Source organism: Chenopodium album, chromosome 18, assembly GCF_948465745.1.
Source record: "Chenopodium album chromosome 18, dcCheAlbu1.1, whole genome shotgun sequence".
NCBI classification, from domain to species: domain Eukaryota; kingdom Viridiplantae; phylum Streptophyta; class Magnoliopsida; order Caryophyllales; family Amaranthaceae; genus Chenopodium; species Chenopodium album.
Genome location: NC_137851.1, coordinates 6,393,588 through 6,419,142, shown reverse-complemented (window position 1 = coordinate 6,419,142; position 25,555 = coordinate 6,393,588). Strand labels below are relative to the sequence as shown.

The 25,555-nt window shown below is 34.7% G+C and overlaps 2 protein-coding genes and 1 pseudogene across 2 annotated transcripts; all 3 read left to right on the top strand.

Moving 5' to 3' along the window:
- Positions 1 to 6,830, top strand: LOC145591330 (uncharacterized). Its single transcript, XM_081647760.1, has 6 exons — positions 1 to 853; positions 1,522 to 1,558; positions 1,678 to 1,914; positions 1,996 to 2,043; positions 5,823 to 6,274; positions 6,398 to 6,830. The coding sequence occupies exons 1-6, from the start codon at positions 552 to 554 to the stop codon at positions 6,465 to 6,467; spliced, it is 1,146 nt and encodes a 381-aa protein (XP_081503886.1). The 5' UTR covers positions 1 to 551; the 3' UTR covers positions 6,468 to 6,830.
- A 1,258-nt stretch (positions 6,831 to 8,088) lies between these two features.
- On the top strand, positions 8,089 to 18,159 carry LOC145591329 (DNA-directed RNA polymerase 2, chloroplastic/mitochondrial-like). The gene is made up of 19 exons (XM_081647759.1): positions 8,089 to 9,353; positions 9,446 to 9,661; positions 9,734 to 9,867; positions 9,965 to 10,031; positions 10,234 to 10,292; positions 11,239 to 11,356; positions 11,542 to 11,655; positions 11,768 to 11,899; positions 11,990 to 12,406; positions 13,841 to 13,891; positions 14,333 to 14,403; positions 14,826 to 14,910; positions 15,341 to 15,493; positions 15,624 to 15,698; positions 16,144 to 16,233; positions 16,333 to 16,380; positions 16,909 to 17,023; positions 17,130 to 17,233; positions 17,589 to 18,159. Exons 1-19 carry the CDS (start codon positions 8,421 to 8,423, stop codon positions 17,697 to 17,699), a joined length of 3,093 nt encoding a protein of 1,030 aa, XP_081503885.1. The 5' UTR covers positions 8,089 to 8,420; the 3' UTR covers positions 17,700 to 18,159.
- Positions 18,160 to 24,076: 5,917 nt separating this feature from the next.
- LOC145591664 (protein RRP6-like 2 pseudogene) lies at positions 24,077 to 25,453 on the top strand (annotated as a pseudogene).
- Positions 25,454 to 25,555: the final 102 nt, after the last annotated feature.

Here is a 25,555-nt window from a genome sequence, read left to right as displayed (position 1 = left end):
ACACTTTACACTCTGCTAAAGCCACTCTTCCCTAAAATAAAAAAATAAACCAAAAAAAAAGGGCAATTTTTTAAAATTTCCCCTTTCTCTCGAAACCCTAGCCCTAATTTAATGCAATTGTTGTAGATTTCGATGATTCATGTTTACTGTACATAGAGAAAGAAATTCAAGAAGAGAGAGAAAGTCGCTTCCACTTCACATGATTTTTGAGGAAAGCAATTAGCTTTTTTATTTTTTATTATTATTTTTTATTTTTTCCTGGTAATTTAACGTTGGTATTTATCTTTTTTCTTGTATTTAAAATTAAAGCCTGTAGCTTAAATTGATTTTGCAATCTTTTTATTACTATTTTTTATTTATTTAAAATCCCTATTTTTCAATTTTTGTTGGTGTTCAATGGTGTTAATTTCATAGCTATATCTATATTTTTTCTAAAAATAGAAATAAATTTTGATGAATTTGTTGATTTCGAATTTTCAATTGTTGTAGAGAAACCCAAATTTTGTAAATCTTGCAAATTTTGAGCTAATTTAATCTTGGATTTTGATAAAATGGGGGCGGTGACATCGACAATGGCGGCGAAATTTGCGTTCTTTCCGCCGGACCCACCGTCGTATAAGGTGGTGATGGAGGAAGGGACAGGGAAGATGAAGATGAGTGAAGTGGTGGAGAGAGAAAATGCAGATGTTTTGAAGCTAAGTACAAAAAAAGGGAATGAAATTGTGGCAGTTTTTATGAGAAATCCAATGGCAAAACTCACTGTTCTATATTCTCATGGTAATGCTGCTGATTTGGGACAGATGTATGAGCTTTTTGGGGAGCTCAGTATTCACCTCAGAGTCAATTTGATGGGGTAAATTCACGAACTCAATCATCATTATTATTATTATTATTTATTAATTTATACTTCTAATTCTGTTAATTACAATTTTTTATTATTATTTTTGGGTTTTCTGTAGTTGATTTGATGGAATTGAAAAAGAATAAAATTTGGTGTATGTGTGTTGTTCTTTGATTTGATGGGGGGATTTTTTGCTTTTCAGTGTTTGTTTGTTGTATAGTGTGGCAGGAACTGTTGATTGTTTTGGGTGGTTGTGGTTAATTTAATGGGGAAAGCAAGATTTTTTGTTTGTTGAAATAGTAATTATAGTCTGTATTATTTTCTAAGAAGTGTAAGTTTGAGAACATGCTTTAATCCATCTTTTTGTGTAGAAAGATTATCAGATTAAGGTGATTAGGTGGAGTCGTCGGAGATGATTAGAGACCTAGAAAGGGTTTGTTATGTACCTTTGACCTTTGTGAAGCTTTTTGCAATGATGAAGTTTCTATTGTTAATGAGCTGAATTTTACTATTTGGAATTATTGTGCTAATTGATGTATCCCTTATCGGGTTTCATGGTGACATTACTTTGAGCTGTTTTGATTTGTGATCAGACTGATCACTGTTTGTTTGAATCTGTTTAACAGTTAGCTAGCTTATGATTGTAGGTTGATCCTTTCTAGTTTTCTTGTTGCTTGCAGATACGATTATTCTGGGTATGGACAGTCTACAGGCAAGGTATGTTAATGCATCACCAAGTACTGCCCCTTTTTATTTACCTTGTAAAGATAAATTTTGATTTTGATCCGACGAAAACACTGATGAAGATATAATTCTATGTTCTTATGTTCCTGCAGCCGAATGAGCAGAATACTTATGCAGACATAGAGGCTGCATATAGATGTCTTGTGGAAAGATATGGAGTGAAGGAGGAAGATGTTATATTATATGGGCAGTCTGTTGGAAGTGGGCCTACATTAGATTTAGCTACTCGATTACCAAAATTAAGAGCTGTTGTGCTTCATAGTCCAATTATGTCTGGCTTACGGGTTATGTATCCAGTAAAAAGGTCATATTGGTTTGACATATATAAGGTGGGTTTAGGTGTTTGTTGACTGACAAGCAGCTTTGATACACAAGTGCAAGTTTTCTAACTTTATTTCTTTGTAATGCAGAATATTGACAAAATACCGTTGGTCAGTTGCCCTGTTTTAGTAATTCATGTAAGTATCCTCTGACTCGTCAACAGTTTGAAATTTTGATATCATACTACATTGAGGTTCCTGCATAGGCTGCATTTAATTGTTTGCTCGAATTGTGCTTTGTGCCTTTATACATCCTTCAAATTGTAATTGTAATAATATAAGGGTGCCTTTACATTATAATGTTGATGCAGTATGGAATTTTGTTGTATGGTGTGTGCTTCTGATCTTTGTGAAGATTATTTGCTCATAGTTAGAATAACAATCTTTGGGGAAGTTTTTTTTTTATTTTTTTTACCTGTAATTATAAGAGAGTTTTGATACGTCTATGTCTGTTTGGGGTTGAAGGAGGTTTTTACCTGTAACTATGTGAGATTTTTTATTACATTTGTGTTTCTTTGGGGTTGAAGGAAGAAATTCATAACTCTGATGTTTGGAATATGTGTACGCTGCAAAATTAGAAGCAACTTAAATGAGAAGCAAATTAATAATGCACTTTACTACAGACACTTTAGGTTAGGAGGTTCATTGATTTTGATCTCAACAACTCTAGTAGAATTCAAGAACTTCGAAAATTTAGAAAATATGTATGCTTCTAACTGAAAGAAACTCATATAATCAGCAAATACAGAAAACAACTTGAGTTTTCGATGGAAACAAGGAAATTAGAGGAGTAAAGCTTTCTGAGGTTCAGTCTATGAGAGACATATGTGCAGTTGGGTTGTCATATACTTCTCTTGAATACAAGTAACTTCCAAAATCTACCAATTTTCCTGGCCAACACGCTGCAAGACTGATATGGTGTTACTTGCCCTCTGTAACCTTGAGTGATTGTGTGTGTAATGCCAATTTTTGTACATCTCCTTTCTGTTGCATTCAGCCAAGAAAAATCAATGGATGAACTTGGATTTTCTTGAAGTAGTGGACTTGACTGGCACCTGGCAGTACATCATATGTTTTGTTGTTGTTGCCGTTGAAAGGTTGGACTCTTGCGATGTCTTCTTTTTACATTTTGAGCTTAGGGAAGAGGCTGATCACATACCTGAATATTTGATGGTATTACGAGTTGGTTCTGGAGTACAGAGAATTTTAGGTTTGAAATATGTAAAGAGACAAATGTAACTCAGTATGTTCAAGTTCTATTGAGTACAAGTGTTAGTTATTCTACCACTGTCTATTTAGGGGTGGCTGGGCATGTTGAGGGGTGGCTGGGCATGGTTATGGATTAATTGAGTGTAAGAACGGAAAGATTTGAAGCTTGTTATATCTTATCATCAAGGCAAAAATTATCTGTTGAAAGGTTAGTTGCCATATTGGGATGGACTACTATTGTTTTTACACTATGGAAGTCGAAAGTCCTTACTGCAGATATGTTGCATTATAGCCGTATAAGTAGCTACTTGACTTGGCAATTGGCTCTTTGCCATCCCTCTGACTCCAATGCTTATTGTTATCTAAGTGAAAGATGGAACTACCAATTACTTAGATCAAAACAATTATGTAAAGATGTAATGTGTGGTGTGTTGCCATGTCAAAAAATTTCATCAATGCACTGTTAATGAGATACATGTCAAGAGATTTTGTTGAATCAATTATTTGAGGTGGGAAGAATCCTGGAGACTTTTTTTTATGAGTGTTGCGGTGTTGCCTCACTACTAGTATCTTTAAGGAATATAATTAAGGGAAACTCAGATAGCATATGAAGAAAGCAACATATTTATTAAGATGGAAATGGGAAAATGATTGGAGTAAAACTTTCTCAGCTGCAGACTGTTTAGGAGCAAGTGTAACCAGTAGTTTCTTGTCATCTATGTGTTTTTAAGCAGGTAGCTTCAGAATTCCACTTGGAAAACGTGCTCTAAGAAATCATCCAATAGGGTATCTGGAAAGCATGTATGCTTCTAATTGAAAACAATTTAAATAAGAAGGAATATAAGAAAACAACTTGTAATTGAGATATAAGGAAGTTGGAGAAGTAAAGCTTTCTTTGCCGCAGATAGTGAGGGATAAATGCAATTGGCTTGTCTGTTATCTTTCCTGAACTCAAGTAGCGTCCAAAACTCTAAACTCTATTGGACCAACATGACATGTTGCTGAGCTTTTATTTTGTTTTTTCTGAATATATTTAAAAATGGTTGTGTGATGGTGGCTATTGTATACCTCTGCTTTATTGTTTTCAGCCAAGGATCAAATAGGATAGTTACTTATAGAATGTAGTCAGGTCTCAGTTTTAGCTAGATATACAAAATAAAATGAACTCAAAGAATCGGAGAGGAAGAACCCTAGCTACCACCTATCAGGCGGAAAACCGCACTATGGAGTATGGATGGGTGAAGAAAATGTTTTTGTGGTGTGGTCATGTCTGTAATCATCGTTTATTTGTTGTATCTGTTGAAGGGTTGGAATTCTATGGTGTCTTCTTTGAATATTGTGAGCATATGGGAGTTGTGATCCTGTGGGTACTGTGGTGGTTTTGAGTTGTATGTGTGGTGGCAGGCTGGCAGCTATAACATAGTTTAAACCTCGTTCTTCTTGGTATTTGTTTCTTCTTTGGTGCAAATGAGGGGTGGAGACTGACAATAATATAAAAAGAAACTTAACATGGTTTCACAGCACCTACAATATCCTCAAGGGGAGGTTAGAAAAGTCCCGTGAAGGGCTATAAAAGAAAATAAAAGTAAGTGATAACATGTAGCTATATTATATGGTAACTAGTAAGATTGTAACTCTTAAGGCTTAATGTTGCTAATGTCACCTGGCTACCCACATGGTAGGTAAATGTAGTATGGAGTACAATGACTTGGATTTAAAATTTTGTGAAGGCACTGGAATGAATATCAGTGTGTTCACAATCTTATTTATTACAAGTGTACAGCTATAATACTCTGTCATATATTACTGGGGGGATGGCTTGGTGTGGGGTTGGGTTTGTTGATTCCGGGAATGGAAAATCGATTGAAACTTGGTATGTCTTATTTTCAAAGTAAAATCTACTTGTTGGAAAATTTGATGTAATTTTGGAATGGTCAACTATTGTTCTTACACTAGTGCAAATCAAGATTCCTCCTAAGTGTAGACATATTGCAAAGGTGGCTATTTGACTTACCATTTGGCTCTTTTCTGCCCTCTTTGATCCCCAACATAACTCTCTTCTAAAGTTCTAAATTTTGATTGAGTGCAAGAAGGAACCTTGAATAATCATAATCTTAACTATTTAGTGAAAATTCATGATGTTATTATGGCTTGTTATTTTAGTGTGTCAAGAAATTCTGTTAAACCTTTTTTATTCTTTCTTTTTGTGGAGGTGGGGTGGGGGAAGGGAGTAGGTGTTGAGAGTAAGGCGCGCACTAAAGTTTAACTATAGTTCAGGTATCAATTATCCATGGTGATTTTCTTTGTTACTTGACCATGCTAATGATTTTAATTAGGGAGGCAGTTTAGATTTATTGAGTGAGTCTGGGAGTACAAAGGGTGTATGGTACAACACTATGATCTTTTGCTATCCCTAAATCTAGTCATATCTGTATTTATTGACTGGTGATTGTTAAACTTCCTTTTACTGTCAAGATTTTACTGGACTCTTGGTGTAGTGTTTCATCTTAGTTGCACATCCACTTCATTGAGCAAGAATTTATCACATATGAACATGAATGTAACCTCCTATCTAAATTTGATCAGGCACTCAATCTATCTTCACTGTTCAGTTCTATTTCAAATTTAGACAACCATGTGCCAACCTGCCAACTCATTTATACTTGTATGAGAAGATGATGATATGCTTACATTTGTTGGTGCTGCAGGGGACATCTGATGACGTGGTTGATTGGTCTCATGGTAAGCAACTGTGGGAGAATTGTAAAGAAAAGTATGAGCCATTATGGGTTAAAGGTGGAAATCACTGTGACTTGGAGCTTTATCCAGAGTACATAAAACATCTTAAAAAGTTCATATCTGTTGTTGAGAAATCACCACAATTAAGAAGCGGATCTGGATTGAGTTCTGAACGATTGGATCATCCACGGAGGAGCAGCACAGATTGTCGAGATAATAAATCAAGATCAAGTGCTGATCAAAGAGAAATGCCTAGAGCAAGTATGGACCAAAAAGAAAAACCCAGGAAAAGCTTAGATTTAAGAGACAAGTCAAGAACCAGTACCGACAAGAGAGAAAAATCGAGGAAGAGTTTAGATCTTCCTGATAAAGCAAATAACTCTATTGAACGGCCTGATAAAGCTCGGAATAGTGTTGATAGGTCAGTTAAACGCAGAACAACTCAGAATTTCTTTTGTTGACTGTCATCCCTTAATTTCTTTTGCCACTTCCAGTTCTAGCTTATCCTCTGAACTGTTGTTTATTTCGATCACTGATTTTGCAGATTTGGAGGGATGATAAGATCTGTGGGATTGTGCAATATTGATTGTTTTAGGCCTTCAGCCACAGGGTGATGGAGAAGAGGCCAGTCCACGAACTGAGATTGTAATTTTTTCTTTCTTTTATATATTTGATAGTGTTGTGGGGGTCTGGGATTGTTTTTCCTCATCTTTAAGTGAAATAACAGTATCTTGTTGATCCTGAGGCAGATTGTCTACTGCATGTCAGTTTTTTATCTGTCGGGATCAATGATGATTACCTTGTTGTGTCTTCCTTGTCTAGTTGTGTATGCTGAGCAAAGGCAGGAGTTGTTTGTACAATGCTCTTGCTTTTTCTCATGTAAATATACTAATTAAAAAGCTTTGTCCTATATTAATTCTGACAAATCATATTCTGTCGAAGTTTGCAAGTCTAGCCTCAAATGTTTGATTCTTCAATCTTCCTGATATTTGTTACTCCATCAGTCTACTACTCCACTCTTTGTAAGTTGCTACATAGAGATGATCATGAGATGTGGCCAAATAAAGTCGCCTTTTTGCGCCTGGGAGATGAGCCACATTTTTTGTGCAGTAAAATGGCCAAAGTTCGAAAACTGAGGCTGAGGGTCAAATGATAGATAATGCTCTCTCAGCTGGTCAAGGGTCCGTAAAATGGCTGGAATCAGTTGGACTAGATTTACAGTTAAACTCAAAAAGTTGGTGTATTGTCTAATGGGGATCCTCTACCTCAACATCATATTGCAATTCACAAATGAAGTACAAGTATTTTATATAGAGTAGTTGTAATTTGTTGCTTTAATAGTTTAACTGTCCTTTTACTAAAGTAATTAAAAAATGTACGGTGAAATGTATGCTATTACACGCGATAAAATGGCTAACTAAATCAGCAATAAAATATATATAATCAAAATGAAAATACTAGCTTATAATTTTAAGAAACATATCTAATAATTTATTTTAATATGGTTTTAATTAGTTTACAGCTTATATTAATAATTACGGAGTACTATTTAATTTCATTGTTTTTTAATTTTTTAATTTTTATTTAATTTTTATTTTTTAATTTTTTTTTAATTCTTATTCTTATTTTGGCAAACTAAGTCTAGATAGATAGGTGTCAAATTTTAGAAGGAAAAAAAGACTAAGTTAACTAAAATGAAGGTTAATAGTCAAATAGTATCACTTTCACAAGTAATTCTTTGAAATATTGGCTATATACTTATAATTAAGGAAATAATTCTCAATCACATAAATTAAAAATCACATGAATGAGACAAGCAGATTTTATAACTTTCGTCCTTCTAATGGTGAAAAAAAAAAAAAATTGGAGTACAATTTTTTTTTTCCAAAGCAAAAAAAAAAAAAAAAAAAAAAAACACAATTAAAAGGATTAATAAGTTCGTTTGACATTGTTGTGGTTTTCTTTTTGGGTTTTTTGATTTATAAATCATACTATGTATGATATATGTTGTATAATAAATAAAAAATTAGTCAAACTTATTAAAATCCTGATAATTTAGAAAACTGACAAAAAAAAAAAAAAACAAAAATCTTGTTTCCTGTTATTGATTTTGGTTTAAAAAAAAAAACAGGAAACTAAAAAACAATGCCAAATAAGTCTGCTCAGTTCAGTTTCATTCCGTTCAATTCAGTTCAGTAAATGTGAACAGACCTAAATGAGATTGTATTAGCAACCATAAACCCTAAACCCTTAATCACCAAATAATCATATACTCTGTATTTATTATTATGTCTTCCAAATTATCTTCAACCTCCAATGGTAAAAATTGTTGAAGATATTTTTCAGCAAATGTACAAAAATCTGGACTTCACTTTCATCCTGAAGTCGGCTGTTTCACCGAAAACAAACCAGAAGCTGAGGTTTTAGAAGGGGTTTTTCAACACTCACTTATATGTATTTCTCGTCTTCTTCTTCTACCCATACAATTCTGGTAACTCCATTTTCTGCTATCTCCTCTAATTCTTCATTTTCCCAAGAATTTCTTGTTAATCGATTAGAACAATTTGATGTCCAGTAGTAGTATTTCTTCATTTCCTGCTAATTTATCGCAGAATTTTGACCCTTATATTTCAATTTGTAAATCAAGGAGTACTTTTGTGGTAAACCCTTATTTTGATTCCACAGTTATGTGGAGAAACTTTGCTAAACAAGCCATTTCTAGAACCCCAAATTTATTTTCGCGTAATTATAGCTTTCTGGGGGTTTCCCATGATTGTGTTATAGCTGAGAGGTTGAAATTTAGGCCGTTTGAGACGGGTTATTGTAAAAAAGTGAACTTTTCTGAGGTGGGTTTTTGTAGAAAAGGTGGGTCATTGATGAAGGAAGAGATTGGGGAGAGACCTCTTTCTGGGTTTTTGAGTAAACAATCTAATTCAAATGTTCTATGTCCTAAAGGGTTTGCTAGTGTTGTCGAGGCCGAATTAACCTCGTCAACGGATTTGGAGGATGATGATTCGGTTTTTGATGAAATTCAGGAGTTGGTGGAGGAAATGAGAAAAGAAGAGAATAGGGCAAAATGGCGAGAATCTCGGCAAAGACAGCCAAAAATGGTGGCGGGTATGCCGCCTTACAAGTACCATAAGCTTAGGAATAGGCAGATAAAGCTTGAGACTGAGTCATGGCAACAGGCAGCTAATGAGTATAGGGAGCTTTTAGCTGATATGTGTGAGCATAAGCTGGCACCTAATTTGCCATATATGAAGTCATTGTTTCTTGGTTGGTTTGAGCCATATCGAGATAGCATTATAGAGGAGCAAGAAATAATCAGGCAAGGGAAGTGTAGAGGTGCATATGGGCCGTACTTTGATCAGTTACCTGCAGATATGATGGCAATTATAACAATGCATAAGTTGATGGGAATGTTAATGACTGCAAGTGGCTATGGCTCTGCAAAGGTTGTTCAAGCGGCTTGTGCTATAGGCGAAGCCATTGAACAAGAAGTGGGTAAACTCGTGTTTTCTTCCTTTGAATTTTGGCATATGTTTTGATTTCAAGTACTAATGCTTTTTATCATGATACATGGCTTATATAGGTTAGGATACACACATTTTTAGAGAAAACAAAGAAGAAAAAAGGTGAAAAATGTAAAAAATCTGATGAAGCTGGTTCTAATGCTGAGATCCAAGAGCAACAGCATCTTAGAAAGAACGTAAATAGCTTAATTAAAAAACAAAAGCGGCGACAAGCGCTGAAAATAGTTGATTCTCAAGGTCATTTGAAGCCTTGGGGTGCGGAGGCAAGGGCTAAGGTAGTTGTTTTTCCCTAACCTTGTACCATATCTCATTTATAAGAAGGAAGCATCCTCATTTCCTTGTTGCAGGTTGGGAGTCGTCTGATCGAGTTGCTGGTCCAAACAGCATACATACAACCTCCAGTTAGTCAATCAGCTAGTGATGCTCCTGACGTTCGACCAGCTTTTGTGCATTCACTGAAAAATGTTGGCCCTGAGAACAAGTAATGAGATATCTCTCTTGTAATGCATCAACTAGTTCAATCGGGTCTGTTTGATTTGCTATGTAAATAAGAATGAACTTTGGGTTTTTTTTAACAGGAAAACCAGCAGAAGATTTGGGATGATTGAATGTGACCCACTGGTTATCAAAGGCCTTGAAAAAACTGTAAGTTGGATCTTGTAAAGTTTATAAAATCAATTCTGTTGTTGGGTCTTAAAAGTTAGAAGTTCATTTGTGCTTTTCCTGTACTTGTCTATGCACTTGGTGATTTCTCTGCAAAGCATTTTTACTTGCTATTGCCCCTGTTATAGATTGTTTATAATCTTTGGAAAACAGTTACCATAAACATCTGTTGTTGCTTTTGCAGCCAAGGCACATGGTTATCCCTTATATGCCAATGTTGGTACCTCCAGAAAAATGGACTGGGTATGACCCTATGCCTCATACTTTACATATATTTCATGTCATGGTGTATTATTCTCTTTGCTCTCTAAGTCCTTATACTCCTAAAACATAATCAATTTTTGTGTATAACAATCCCAAATACTTTGACCAGTCTCGTTGGTAACCCTGTCTGAGTTTTGTGTATCACATATTCACATTGTCTCTTATATTACTATAGCCTCATAAATAATTACCGTATTCTCTCTGTAATACTTCTTCCATGCACCCTTTTAGATTCAAGCTTCAAGTTCCTCCTAAATGCAATACTGTCTGAATCCTGTAGTGTGCTTTTTTTTAGTCTCCTCTTTCATTGGCTAGTTCCATTAAAAGTGTGACATAATTTGAGCTAATCACTGATTATTTCTTCCCTAATTTTCCAACATTAAGCTACATATATTTTTTATGTAATTTTGTAGAAACTTTTGTTGGTGGTGTTTCTTTTGAAGACCATGTGCTCATTTTCCCTCAGATGTATTTCTAGAAGTATTGAGTGAGTGGTGCTTTGTGAGAGCTGGAAGATGCATCTAAATTGTTAAGTACAAGGAATACCTAGGAGTTCTAGGGATGGAGTGAGAAGAACCAGCAAAGTTAATAGGAAGACACTGGGAGAAGGAGTGGTGAACTTAGATACTTGGTTTCTCTATGCAAACTGATGAAAGAGGAACCAAAGCCCCCTCTTAGATTTTCCACTGAGCTGTTATTGCGGGCTTTAATTTCAATTTAGCCTCTTGTGCTTTCCCCAGATATTTTAACTTTATTGGGGCCCAGTGTGGGTCTGGGTTCGTATTTTTGTTTCTGTGAAATTGCAACAACAAAGGTCTAGTGGTCTACCTTCAAAGTGGCTTAGTTATGTCCTAAGAATCAGACTCAATGTGGTTTCTTGAAATTCTGGTTATGTCTCTAACTGTTGTATGGTTGCTTGTTGTAGTTATGATAAAGGAGCATACTTGGTTTTGCGATCATTTGTCATGCGAACTCATGGATCCAAGAATCAGAGAGTAGCAGTTAGGACGGCCTCGGAGGAACAACTAAAATCAGTTTTTGAGGTCAGGGAGGGAAAAAGATCTCTTTCTGCGTAATCTGCTTTTGCACTTTATTCTTCTGTCTACTTCTTGTGTTCTTACGAATTTGCTCACTGAAAGTGACTGATACAAATTCTGTATAAAATTGCTACTGGTTATCCTTTGCAGCAATATTATTTATTTATCTATTTATTTATAAAATTGCACAGGCCTTGGATACACTTGGAAACACGAAATGGAGGGTAAATAAAAAAGTTCTTAGCATTGTAGATAGGGTATGGGCTAATGGAGGTCGTCTGGCTGACTTAGTTGATCGAGATGATGTGAGTTATCTCGTTTCTTTCCATTCTAAATATATTAGTTCTCATGTTAGGCTCCTCTTTCCATTCTAAAAAATCGAAATGGTGTTTTTATTTTTTTATTTTTTTATTGCAGGTTCCTTTGCCAGAAAAACCAGACACAGAAGATGAATCTGAGCTGAAGGCATGGAAGTGGAAAGTCAGGTCTGTAAAGAAAGAGAATCGGGAGCGACATTCTCAACGCTGTGATGTAGAACTCAAACTTGCGGTTAGTAAAATTATCCTTGAGCTGTCCACTTAAGGTATTTCTTAAAGTAATGGTATAGACATGACTTTAGTACCTTTTTTCAAAAAATAGGTTGCTCGGAAAATGAAGGACGAGGAAGGCTTTTTCTATCCGCATAATGTTGATTTTCGCGGTCGAGCATATCCAATGCACCCATACTTGAACCATCTAGGGTCTGATATGTGTCGAGGCATTTTAGAGTTTGCAGAGGGTCGAGCTCTTGGAAAGTCAGGATTGCGTTGGTTGAAAATACATGTGGCAAATCTTTATGCGGGTGGCGTTGACAAATTATCTCTAGAGGGTCGAATAGCATTTACTGAGAACCATTTGGATGATATATTTGACTCTGTGGATAAGCCCCTGGAAGGAAGGTGTTGGTGGCTGAAAGCAGAAGATCCTTTTCAGTGTTTAGCTGTCTGTATTGATTTAGCGGAAGCTCTGAGAAGTCCTTGCCCTGAATTATATAAGTCCCATATTCCAGTTCATCAGGTGAGCAATTAAAGACTTTCTGCTTTAAAGTTTACCTTGAATGGTTCAGTTGGATAGGCTATTACTGCAGTAAGTTTGAATTTAAAATTTTTACGTATTACTATTTGGTATTTGCTAACAAACCTTCTGCTTCCAATGATATGTTGAAAAATCTTGGACTGGTATATAATGACCAAAGTTGGACGAACTGGTTTGAGGAAGTTTTCCCTAGCTGGCTGTTCTTTCTATGTCAGGGATTGACGAATCATATAATCTTGATCATGCAAAGAAAATAATTACTTTATTATGCACTGTATCTATACCTTACTTTAGGGATTAAACAATGCAATTGCATCTGGCTAAACATTCTGATTAATTTATTCTTGCAAGAACTAATGAGGTCAGCAGGATTTGCAAATGTATGATCTAACAAGGTAGATCATGCAATCCAATTAAAGAACCAAAGCAGAGCCACCCTAGAAGCAACTTTGTACAAGTATTTTATTACAATCCTGTGCTATATAAACTTCCACGACCTGGCAAACTGCTTTTATGGAATTCACCAAAAATATTGATAAATAAAAAATAAATATTATTATTCTAGCTATCTTTTGTGTATTGCTGTTGGAGGCTAAGGGATTTCAAAGTGAGAGTAATTTCATGCTTTCTTATCTTTTTCAACATTCCTTGATTATGGAAGTCCTTATGGTTGTTGAATATGCAAAGAGTGGATGATAATAGTAGCTTGCTCTGTGCTGTGTGCCTGTGTAGTGTGAAAGAAGCAGATATGTTTTAGTTGAAGAAAAAAAAAACCATTTGTGAATTAACTGGAGGGATGGACATTTGTCACATGACCTATCAGGTTGAACTTACATCACGTGAAATAGGATGAATTAAGCAGAGGTTTATGTTTCTAGGTTGTCGAGGATCAAAGATAGCTTTATTATGTTAACTTTCTGTGCTATATTATTCCCAGGCAAATAGACAATCATTGGAATTATATGCTACTGCACTAAGGTGTTGCTAGCATTAAGTTACCATTTATAAAAAAAAATATCTGCATTTCCCCCCCTTTCAATATTGAGCAGATGATGCAGAGCTCTTTATGGATTGCAGGGATAAACAAACTGCTTGTTTCTCTTGAATTAATCTCATTTCGTGTTACAGTTTGTTTGAGATGTTTCTTCTTGAACTCAACATCTCTAATCTTTCATCATGTCAAAAACATAGACATTTTGTGACACTTAGTTTTGATCAAGCTGTAATTCTAAGATGCTGGGTTGCCAATATGAGACAAGATAATTGATATTTACCTATTCTTCTTTCCCCCCCTCTTCCAAGTAACTTACTGGCACTCTTCATATGAATTTTTTTCCCATCTAATTTAAAATGTGAAGTGTGAGCAGTTTTCAGCTACATATGAGCTGATTAATATTCTCCTTTCTGTTTGAATAGGATGGTTCTTGCAATGGATTACAGCACTATGCTGCTCTTGGAAGAGATAAGGTAGTTCCCTCATTCTCTGTTATTTCGAAGTCTTTGCTATTAGTGTTTAATAATTGGTCATTTAGTTCATTTGGCATGTAAAGGACATAGCTTTACTGCAAATGTAGGGTAAGGCTGTGAAATGTTTGATTGATTAGGTTAAGGTTGATTATCTTATCCTCTCCTCCATTTCTCTTCCCTCACTGCCATGTGAGTTTAAATTAGGAAAATGTCGTATAATAGGATCAAGTGTGGGTAGAAATTAGAGAACTCTCCCTCCTGTTATATCCAATTATATTAAATCGAAGGGGAAGTTTGAGAGAGAACGAGGGGTGGGGTGGGGTGGGGTTGGGGTGGGGGAGGAGAGGGTTGTTGATCTATATTGAAAAGTAGATTAGAAAAATTCCATGGGGATGTTGGCCGAGAAAGTTATTGATTTCTCACAAAGTATTTGTGTTTCAGTTGGGAGCAGCAGCTGTCAATCTTGTTGCCGGAGAAAAACCAGCTGATGTTTACTCAGGCATAGCTGCTAGGTAAGGACCCTTGACTTTCCCTTGCTTTGCATTATAGTTTATATTATATTCAGCTGTGATTAAGGACATCATCCCCCAATGCCCCCTAGTCTTACTTCAGATCACTTGCATGTATTTGTGACTTTGTGAGTGTAAGGTCCGTTCTATGTGATCGCCAGTTTCAATGCCTACAATGCTGTGAGAATTTTAGGTACAGGTTATTTATATTTGAATGCTGCTAATGGACTGACGGTTACCATTGATTCGGTTTTAAGCTTTGAATGTATAGCATTGGGTTTGAAAATGCTCTGATGTGTTTATTAGATTTTTCTCCATGTTTCCCTTGAATGCTTATATTAAAATTTTGTGCTAAGGAACGCTTATAAAATCCCAGTTTTGTCGTAAAACTCTGGCAATTGAATGTTTGTAATTTTATGATGCAGAGTTCTTTCCATCATGCAAGCAGATGCCAAGAAAGATCCCGCTGATTTTCCAGACACTGTGCATGCAAGGAAGCTGATCAACCAGGTTTGTGGTTTAATTAGTCGCTTTGTGTTGAGTAGGTTTTGTGTAATGGACTGATGTTCTAGCTTAGTATTTCTGATTTAACAAAACAAATAAATAAGGATAAAGGCTTGATAATTCGATTGATAATGGCTAAAAGCTTACAAAGGTAGTAGGTTTAGCCTACAACTCTCCTATTAGCAACTTGAGGTTGCCACTCTCTATTTCCAATAACCCAATTCATGCCTACCTTTTCCCTTCCCCCTCTATCTATTTATGTTAAAGCTAAGGACTATAAACCTAATAATATTAAACTTCCCAAATTGCCCCTCCTAAGATTAGTCTATTACATTGTGATGCCTGAATTTAGCTGAATAATATAGACTTGCCACGTAAGTTATAATCTCTCTGTTATGTTCTCACCTTTACAGTCTTACGCTTCTTCCAAATGTAGGTGGACAGGAAATTGGTTAAACAGACAGTGATGACCTCAGTGTATGGTGTCACTTATATTGGTGCTAGAGAGCAGATCAAGAGGAGGTTAAAAGAACGTGCTGCATTTAGTGATGAGACAGAGATTTATGGGGCGGCTTGTTATGCAGCCAGAGTAAGACTGTGTGGATGACTTAGAGCTTAGTTTCTACTAAGTGCAGAACCTGCTTATGTTAGCAGGACTTTTGACCATTCTGTTCTTTCCATGGACTTGACTGATGAGTGTTTTCTTACTGTTTGGATAGGTTACATTAACTGCGCTAGGCGAGATGTTTCAAGCTGCCCGTAGTATTATGAGCTGGCTTGGTGATTGTGCAAAGGTTTTTCCTACCTACAATTATATGCGTAGACATGTGCTTTTATGTTTTACTGCCTGCTACATTTTATTTTTTTTTCCTGCATGCTTGTGTATTGGTTGTGGTTAAAATGTTGATATTTTTTATTTATGTGGTTAAAATGGACGGGCCATTGGTGAGTACCTTTGTGAGAAGTAAATTAGGACTAGGAATTAATCTTAAAAACCATTAATTTCTGTAATAAATAATATTCTAAATGTCCATCCCCATTTACACAAACCTGTATAACATGTCCCTAAATTACAAAACTTCTGGTTTAGATTGCAACATTATGTGATGCTAATCATGCTATTTAAGATGTGAGCTTTTGATATGAATTTGTGTGGATGTGGCCTCCCCACCATTTGCTTCTTTATCCTTTGTGTGTGTTACCTTATATGCATTTACTTGATGGCTGAAATTTGTGCAGATTATTGCATCAGAGAATCGGCCTGTGAGGTGGACAACGCCATTGGGTCTTCCTGTTGTGCAACCTTACTGCAAGAAGGGTAGGCATCTGGTACGGAATCATCTACCCTTTCTCTGTTTGCCTTCCTTTTTCTGTTTGAAATTTATCTTAGGAAGATTAATATTCGCTTGTTTGATATATATGATGCAGATCAGAACATCCCTTCAAATGTTGACGCTGGAAAGAGAAACTGAAAAGGTATTATTCTTGAATTCTGTTGTCCAATTTTTAAGTTGCTCATGGTAGTCACGAAAGCTTTATTAATGACTTGCATATATTTTCTGTATTTTTATTTAAGTGAAAGTGGTCACAATGTTTAGAAAAGATATGTATGCAAATGGCTAAATCAAGACAATCCTATAATGCATTGGAGTACAATTTCAATATCTTTTCCTGTGAAAGAAATCCTAGATGACCATGTCTATTGTGTGCAGGTTTCCATAGTTTCTTTTTGCAAAATTATCCACGTTGTAAATTTTTCACTCCTACTATTAATGATATCACTTTTGTTCTTTGCTGAGATTGCTGCACCTTTATACTAGGTGAGTTCTTCATTGGTTGCTGCAGTCTCATAAGCAATGAAGCCTTTTGTTGAACTTGAACTAAAGTATTGTTGTTACGGATGTCTGAGGAGATAGAGAATTTTTTTTTGCAAATCAGTTTACACAACTCTGCAATAACTGAGCATAACCATTGATTTTATTTTATCTTTTTCCTTTGTCACAGATTATGGTTAAGCGACAGAAGTCAGCTTTTCCACCAAATTTTGTTCATTCCCTTGATGGGTCACATATGATGATGACTGCAGTGGCCTGCAAACAAGCAGGCTTAAACTTTGCAGGTTTTATATTTGTATTTGTATTTACTCTCAAAACTTTTCCTTTCTTTGTTATTTCAGGGGATTTAGATGTGATTCCTGCTTATTTCTTTGCATTTGATGATTGTAGGAGTTCATGATTCATATTGGACTCATGCGTGCGATGTGGATCAGATGAGCATGATACTTCGTGAAAAATTTGTGGAACTCTATGAACAACCAATATTGGAAAATGTAAGTTGTGCTTGTAGATAATAGCTGGTGCTTATTTGTGCTATTATCTGTCTATGATTTACATTGGTAATTGACGAATAGGTATACCATTGTAAAATAAAAAATGGCCTTGTGCATAGCTCATGAACGTAACAGCAAAACTATTTACAGTTGTAACGCAGAAGGCCTCTCCTGGAAAGAGAGATTAGGGAAAACTATCTGGTTATGCATTTAAGATATTCCTTGCTTCTTCTCGAATTACTCTGAAAAATTATTGCTTGAGTGGAAACTATATACTAACTGTATGATCTGCTTTATATTGATGTTTGATTACCAAAGCTGAATCTTTTTATTCTTTTCTTTGGATCATTGACAGTTACTGGAAAGTTTCCAGCAATCTTTCCCTACACTATCCTTTCCTCCTCTGCCCGAGCGAGGAGACTTTGAACTGAGGGAAGTTTTAAATTCACCATACTTTTTCAACTGAGCCAACAGAATTTGTCGCTGTATTAATCATCCCCTCTTCCGCCACCACTGGAGAAGGCACACGCCATGCTGCTGCTTCCTTGTAACACGAACAGCTTCTATGTAGTGCACTTACAAGGATTGAGATGATCTTCAGTAGCTAAGTGCTGGCTTCTGCCTTTTGACGAGAAGCCCACTGAGACATAATCATCTGACAGACAAGAGGAATGTTACAATTTGTGGCAAGTCAGAGGAGAATGACTGCAGATTCGAGCAATTCTTGCCATTCTTTATAGTAAATTAACATGTAATGTAGCTAAGATAGGTGATTTCTTGTATGTAATGTACAGAATTAGAGAACTTACTCTGAGAAAAAGTCCTGCTGTATACCCTTACTGTATATATTACGCCGTGTAAAGCTAGGAAACTTGAGTATGCTCTTCCCCCCTTCAAATATATTTGAACAAATTCTTCATATTTTATGAACGTTTTTTGGTTATTAATTTTTTATAAAGATAAAAAAAAAAAAGAACATTAGGATCCCCTCCTCACGGGGAACTCTTAAATCCTACTATACAATTCCTTATTTTTTGTGTGTGGGTAATCTGTTATTTAGTAAAGATCCTCAATATTTTTAGTTTACTAAACAACCACGAAAACTCCTTGCACACAGAATTTGGACAAGATTATTACATTAATTAAGCGCAGACTTTAAATTGTTAAAATTGCATTATTATACGGTCACGTAAAATAGTATTTTTTGCACTTCCTCCGTTAAATAATGTACCTTGGCATACAATAAAACTACAAGTATGACTGAAGATAACTGAACTATTAATACAATCAAAGTTGTAACACAAATTTTTGTATGTGGTTGGCCACACGGTGTGACTAACCACAATTATTATTATTATTTTTTTAAATACCACAAGTCTTCTCTCTCCTCTTTTCTTAGCTTCTTCTCCAAGCTAAACTACACATCACCAACAACCATATCTCTACTCCACCCATTTTCTCTTTCTTCTTTTCTTAACTTCTTCTCCAAGCTAAACTACACATCACCAACAACCATATCTCTACTCCACCCATTTTCTCTCTCCTCTTTGCCAAATTGCTGCAATTAAAGGCCGAAATTGTAGAAATTAGGTGCCAAATTGCTGTGGAAAATTGCGATTAATTAACCTTAAGATCATCAACAACATTTGAAGTAGTGAAATCGATGAGAACCGGAGAAATTTGAGCTCGTTTTATTTGTGGAATCTTCGATCGAACATTCTTCGTCAAAATTTCAGCAACAGAAACAACAATAGTAATATGAGTAGATTGTAGAGTATTTGTAGGGTGCGACTGGTTTATTCAGGGGTTACTTTTAAGGTGTTACTGATTTGGTCAGGGGTTACTCGTAGGGTGTTACTGGTTTTGGTAAGGGGTTACTTGTAGGGTGTTACTGGTTTGGTATAGGGCCTACAAGGTACCCTTGGATAAGGAACTCATATAAGTAGCCTTTGAATAAGTAACTCATACAAGTAACTCCTGAACTAACCCATACAAGTAATCCCTGAATAAGTAACTCATACAAGTAAACCCTTGAGTAAGTAATTCATACAAGTAACCCTTGATAACCCATACAAATAACCCCTGAATAAGTAATCCATACAAGTAACCCCTGAAAATTACAAGTAACCCCTGAATAAGTAATCCATACAAGTAAGCTCTGAAAATTACAAGTAACCCCTGAATAAGTAATCCATACAAGTAACCCCTGAAAAAAAAAATATCAAGTAACCCCTGAAAAATACAAGTAACCCCTGAAAAAAAAATACAAGTAACCCCTGAAAAAAAAAATACAAGTAACCTTGACAAAACTAGTACCCCCGTTCTACGCGCGTCAAGGTCCGTTATTTTTGCTGACTTGTGACAGGGTAAAGTCGTATCCCCTAATCAAAAATATTACCTAAATCCTCTAACAAAAGTAGATAGGGAAGAAGGGTCGAACCACAGGGAAACAAGTCAATTTATTCCTAATTAATTAAAAGTAATCTAAATTATTAAGTAATAATTTTTTGTTATTAAAGATCTATACTACGAAGAATATGAGCAGGGAGAATAAAATAGGAGAAATCAAATATTAAAAGACCTAGGACACAGGTTCACTAATAAACAACATTTCAGGGTAAAACATAATAATCAACCATTAACGCATCAATCAATCAGATTATAAAGGGCCTTCGCTACGTATTACAATCACAGAGTTAATTTATCGGTATTAAATCTCATCTCTCGAATCTCAACTTAACCATTTATAAATTAGTCTGCCTATTGAAACTAAGCCTAAACATTAATTCTCATCTCTCGAATCTCGAATCAATATTGCCAAACCCATACAATTAAATCAGGCCTAATCTAATTGCATAGCATTAAATCAATCAATAGGAAATTAATTAACCATTAACAATCAGCAATCATAATTTACCCCTTCATATTATTTATTAGATCCCCATAAACCCTAGAAAGTAAACTACTCAGACATGATTAGAATTAAACTAAACAAAGCAATTAAACAAGTCATAAGGAATTGAAGGAATAAAAATACTGAAATTAATAAAATAAAAATCGTACCGAATCGACGGAATTACAAACGGAGTTTAAGAACAAGAGAAAGAGTAAAGGTTTAGAGAGAGAAAATCTAAGTAGAGAGAGAAAAGTAGTAAGAGTGTGTAAAAGAAGTCCTAAACTTACCTAAATAAATTACATCAAAACACTAAGCAAGGAAATTCTACGCTAAACGAAACTAATCGGAGCCTAAACAAATCCCCTAAAACTCGCGCCCGATCGGGCGCCTCTTCGCCCGGCCGGGCCCGCCTTTTTGTTGCTAAAATCACCTCTCGCGCCCAGTCGGGCGCGTGCTCCGGGCGCGATATTCTTCTCTTCTTTGCTCGCCCCGCCCGGCCGGGCGCGCCTTCGGGCGAGGCCTTATGGCCCCGAGCGGAGCTCTTGGGCACCAATAATGGACTTTGATTGGGCCTTTACTCCTAAGCCCAATCGGATTTCCTCCTTGGGTCTTTGAACTTGGTCCAAATGCCTCGGGATTTCCAATACCGAGCCCTTAATCACCGATTTGCTTCTTCTAACCGGCCTTGGGCTTCAATCAGTGGCCGTGCACCTCCAATGCTCGTAGTCGCTACTCGAAAATCCGGGAAAATGCTCCAAAAGTGCAATTTCCTACAAAACCCAACCAAAACTACGAAAATATTGGAAAACACCAATTAGTAATAAAAGTGGCTCGAAAGAGCCAAAAACACTACTAATTATGATCAAGGGACGGGGGTAAATCACTATATAAAATGGACATATCAACTTGGCAGCAGGCCATACCGTGTGGCCTGCTGCACCAAAAAGGCTCTGAAGTTGTAAATATACTAGGTATACCATAAATAATGTACAATTATATCCGTTAAGTTATATGTTAACCTAAAATAATACTCCCTCCGTCCCCGATTGATAGTCACTTATGCCATTTTTTGGGCACCCAAAATGTTAGTCACATTTGCTTTTTTCAAGTACCATTAATATTATTTTTTTACCAAAATTCTCTAACATTTTGCAAAAATATTTGTGCAAATTTAACTTTCCAATGTAAATTTTACTTTCCCATGTACTTTAATTACTTTCTTTCTCTACTTTTTTTGCATACTCAATGTAAATTTACTTTTTCAATGTACTTTCTTTATTCTCCTTAATTCCCGTTATTTTTCTTGAAAAGTGACTATCAATCGGGAACGGAGAGAGTACTCTGTAAAAAATTATATATCTAAAATTGCCAATTATTTATGAGTAACTTTTGTATACAACCGATATACAGTAATTTATTGTACATTGGGGGTCACTTTTTAGCAAATTAATAGGGTCACTGTTACAATTTTTTGGGCAACTTTTATCAATAAAGCATAAATACTTTGTAACTTTTATTTATTTCAGGATAACTTTCATTCATATTAGGATAAATTTTGCTCATTTTAGGGAAACTTTATAACAGATGTACGATATTTATTGTACATCCAATTTATTTGAAAGTTTGCCATTATTTATTACTCCATAATAAAAGTACTCTTTAAAATACATAAAATCAAATCCCATTACATTATCCATATAAACCTTATAAGAAAATTTCCTAAATTACCTCTCATATTAGGTGAGATTCTCAAAATGCACACGTGTTTTTTTTGGGAATACATGAAGTACCCTTGAAGTTTAAAATTTTTACCATAAGTCCCAAATTAGTTAGAGGTATCTTAGGAAATTTTTTTTCCGGTGATAAAGTGTTTCCTTCACTATCTCACTTGTGAAAGTGTGGTCTGTTGATGAATTAAAATTTGAGATAAAAGAGTGTAATAAAGTTTATTAAAAAACTAGTTTGGTGACTCGTGTGATGCGTGGGTTGTTTATTGAATTTTAAGATAAATTTTTTATCTATGTATTAAGTTTTAAAATATATTATTCATACAAAAGTAGTTATGATGTGATTTTGTGAAGATTTAAATTATGTAGTAGGCATGTATTGACCAATAATAATATTGGTGAAAATGTTTGATTCAAAAAATATATATAAAAAAATAGCAACATAAACTTGAAATATTAGAAATTTCTAAAAATTAGCCAAAATTAAAGTAAAAAATGTTCTAAGCTTGTTGGGTTGACCCGTAACCTGAAGTGACTCGACTTGAAATGACTCGTGATTCATCGGATTGACAATTCTATATAAAGTAATAAAATCATAATTCATCATATTAGATTGTGAAGTATTTTAATTCAATCGATTAGGATATTTTATAATAAATTATTTAATTGTTGTCTACTTGTACGACATTTGGTGAAAAGTTGTAATGTCATGTCTTGTTGTCTCGCGATCTGGCTAAACTTATAATTTATCTGTACCTATGAAATATAGGTATTTTTTCGGAAATAAAACTCTAAATCAACAATTTTATCCTATAAATCTATCCAGTTTTTATTGAATTTAAATCTCTAAACTAACCTTTTTTATCTTACAAAATCTATCTATCATAGTTTTTATCCTTTAAGAAAAATACAATTTTTTTTATTCATAAAACATATATACAAATATTTAATTATTGACTACGTGGCGCGACACTTGGCGAAAAGCGAAAACGCCAAGTGTCGTTGTCTCGTGACCTGGCTAAAAGTTTAGCTTTATATATTAGCTATACTAGATTAGGCTCGTGCGATGCACGCTTTAAATATTATTTTACGATTTTAACAATATTATTTAGCTTATTTGTGTGTAATATGTACGTACGTAGTACAAATAATTTAATCAACATCTAATAAATTGAGAAATTAATAAAGAGTGGAAGCCCCAATTCATATAATCTGTATAAAATATACGGAGTAGGAGAAAAAGATAATGTTTATAAGAAAATGAAATAGTTTGACCTTCCTTTAATTTTTTCAATCGAAATTGCATAATTAGTCAATTTAAATATAAAATCTGTTAGAGAAATGTATAATTAATTTATCAAATTTAAATTTTTATTTATGTTGAAAAAAAAATAATGATGTCATTATTAGTTTTGGTGGAAATTTTTTTTATAAGAGGTTGACATGTGAAAAGTAATAACATCAGCGGTTGTTCCTTTAATTTATTTATAGACGATAAACAATGTGAAAAAATAAAATAAAAAGATATAATCATATACTACTTCGTAACTAATACGCATAAGCTAGAGAGGGGTAAAAAAAAGAACACAAGTAATAAAATACGTATTTAAATAAGTTGATAAATAAACGGAAGGATTACTATTCACCCTTTAATTTAAGAAACTAAAATTGTCATAAATTGGATTGGATACCACCAAGTAATTCCAATTTACCATAAAACTAGATGAAACCAGTGCGATGCACGGTTTGTTAGTATTTTTTAAAAATATTTTTCATATTTATGCGATTTAAATTGTTATGATATTAGTTTTAAAATATTAGATAAAATTCTTAATCTCAAAAGATAATATTTTATATTTAATTAATTTAAACTTTAAAATCTCATTCGTCAATTTTGCTTACGTGTCATTTGAATTATTTAATTGTAAAAGAAATTAATAATCTCTTATTTAATTGACTACAACTTAAATTTATAATCTTACATGGCGCACTAAGAAAATTAAATCTTACGTAGCTCTCTAAAAACTCAAGGAAAAACTCCCCTTTATATATATATTAGATTAAGGGAAGATTTGTAGGCTAAAATAAAGTAATTTTAGGAAAGTCGCCAATAATATAGTCGGCTAGAGTAAATGCGTTTTAGGAAATCGACTAGTAATTGGATATATTCTTTAATAGATGTTTATTTCCTTTATATATACGTACTAAAATTCTATTATTACATCAATTAATCAATCTCATACTTCATAAACCCACAAACTTTTCTAAATTTTATTCTCTCAAAAAAAAAAAAAAAAAAAACAATGACCGTAGTTCTGTTTCATGTTTCTTGGTTATCAAAACCTCAAGATGAATTCAATATCGAAATAGATAATTCTAACACTCCTTTCACTCATCCATGGTTGCCTAAATGTGGATCACAACCCATCCACCCGGCTACGCGTTACAATCCCATAGACTTCGCTTTCCTCCCTCCCTTACCGTCGCACCTTACTAAGCCTAAGTCGATTGAATCAACCCCTTTTAAACTAGTCGAGAACGTAGCTGATTTGGATTACTTGGCCACCAAGTTATCCGAGGTGGAAGAGTTTGCGGTGGATTTAGAGCACAATTCGTACCGTTCGTTCCAAGGGATTACTTGTCTTATGCAAATTTCAACTCGTCATGAGGATTTTGTGGTTGATACTCTTAAGTTATGGGATAGTATTGGAGATTACCTAAGACATATTTTTCAAGATCCGTCTAAGAGAAAAATAATGCACGGTGCAAGTAATGATATTAAGTGGCTTCAAAGGGATTTTGATATTTATGTGTGCAATTAATTTGACACGATGCAAGCGTCTAGGGTAATGGGATTAGAAAGAAACTCTCTTGAATTCCTTCTAAAGTATTATTGTGGTGTTTCGGCTATCAAAGAGTATCAAACTTCGGATTGGAGAATTCGGCCTCTTCCTCATGATATGATCAAGTACGCAAGAGAAGATACCCATTATCTCCTTTACGTTCACGATGTTATGAAGTCTACGATTTTGTCTAAGTACGGTCAAGATTCCTTGGCCGAAGTGTGTAGGTTAAGTCATAATGTTAGTATTCGATTGTATGAGAAAGAAGTGTTCGATAAGGACGTTTCGTACTTGTATTTGTACGGACTAATGGAAAGCTTATTTGGATGGTAAACAACTTGCGGTCGTATGTGCTTTGGTTGAATGGCGTGATAATGTTGCGAGAGAAGAAGATGAGAGTACGGGCTATGTTTTGCCTAATAAGGTACTTTTGGAAATTGCTAAGAAATTACCTAAAAATGAAGAAGATTTGATGAGGATTGTGAAATACAAGCATGATTTCATAGATTTAGATTATATTGTCAAGTTGATTAAAGTTGCCGTTGATATTGAAGCTCGCACGACTAAGTTCGAGGATTTGTCTCTACAATTAAAACATAAAATACCCGTCTCAGATATTGCAAGAAAAATTCAATTATCGGGAAGATATGAGAGCTCGGAAAAATTGGTTATGTATTCCATTCCTAGGTGTTTGCCAATTGTTGTTAACCCGATTTATGATTGTGTTAGTAGCCTTCTTTCAATATATATGTAATTCAATATTTGAAGGGTGTAAATAATAGTACTGAATTTGATAACAATACAATTCTTGTTTTTATTATGGGATCTCTATTATCATAAGACTAATTAAAAAAGT

Bases quoted from the DNA above. Each gene is read 5' to 3' on its own strand.
- LOC145591330 (XM_081647760.1), top strand. From the start codon at position 552: ATGGGGGCGGTGACATCGACAATGGCGGCGAAATTTGCGTTCTTTCCG. The intron at 1,559-1,677 runs GTATGTTAATGC...ATGTTCCTGCAG, and splicing joins ATGGACAGTCTACAGGCAAG to CCGAATGAGCAGAATACTTA. The intron at 2,044-5,822 runs GTAAGTATCCTC...TTGGTGCTGCAG, and splicing joins GCCCTGTTTTAGTAATTCAT to GGGACATCTGATGACGTGGT.
- LOC145591329 (XM_081647759.1), top strand. From the start codon at position 8,421: ATGTCCAGTAGTAGTATTTCTTCATTTCCTGCTAATTTATCGCAGAAT. The intron at 11,900-11,989 runs GTTAGTAAAATT...TTCAAAAAATAG, and splicing joins ATGTAGAACTCAAACTTGCG to GTTGCTCGGAAAATGAAGGA. The intron at 13,892-14,332 runs GTAGTTCCCTCA...TTTGTGTTTCAG, and splicing joins CTGCTCTTGGAAGAGATAAG to TTGGGAGCAGCAGCTGTCAA.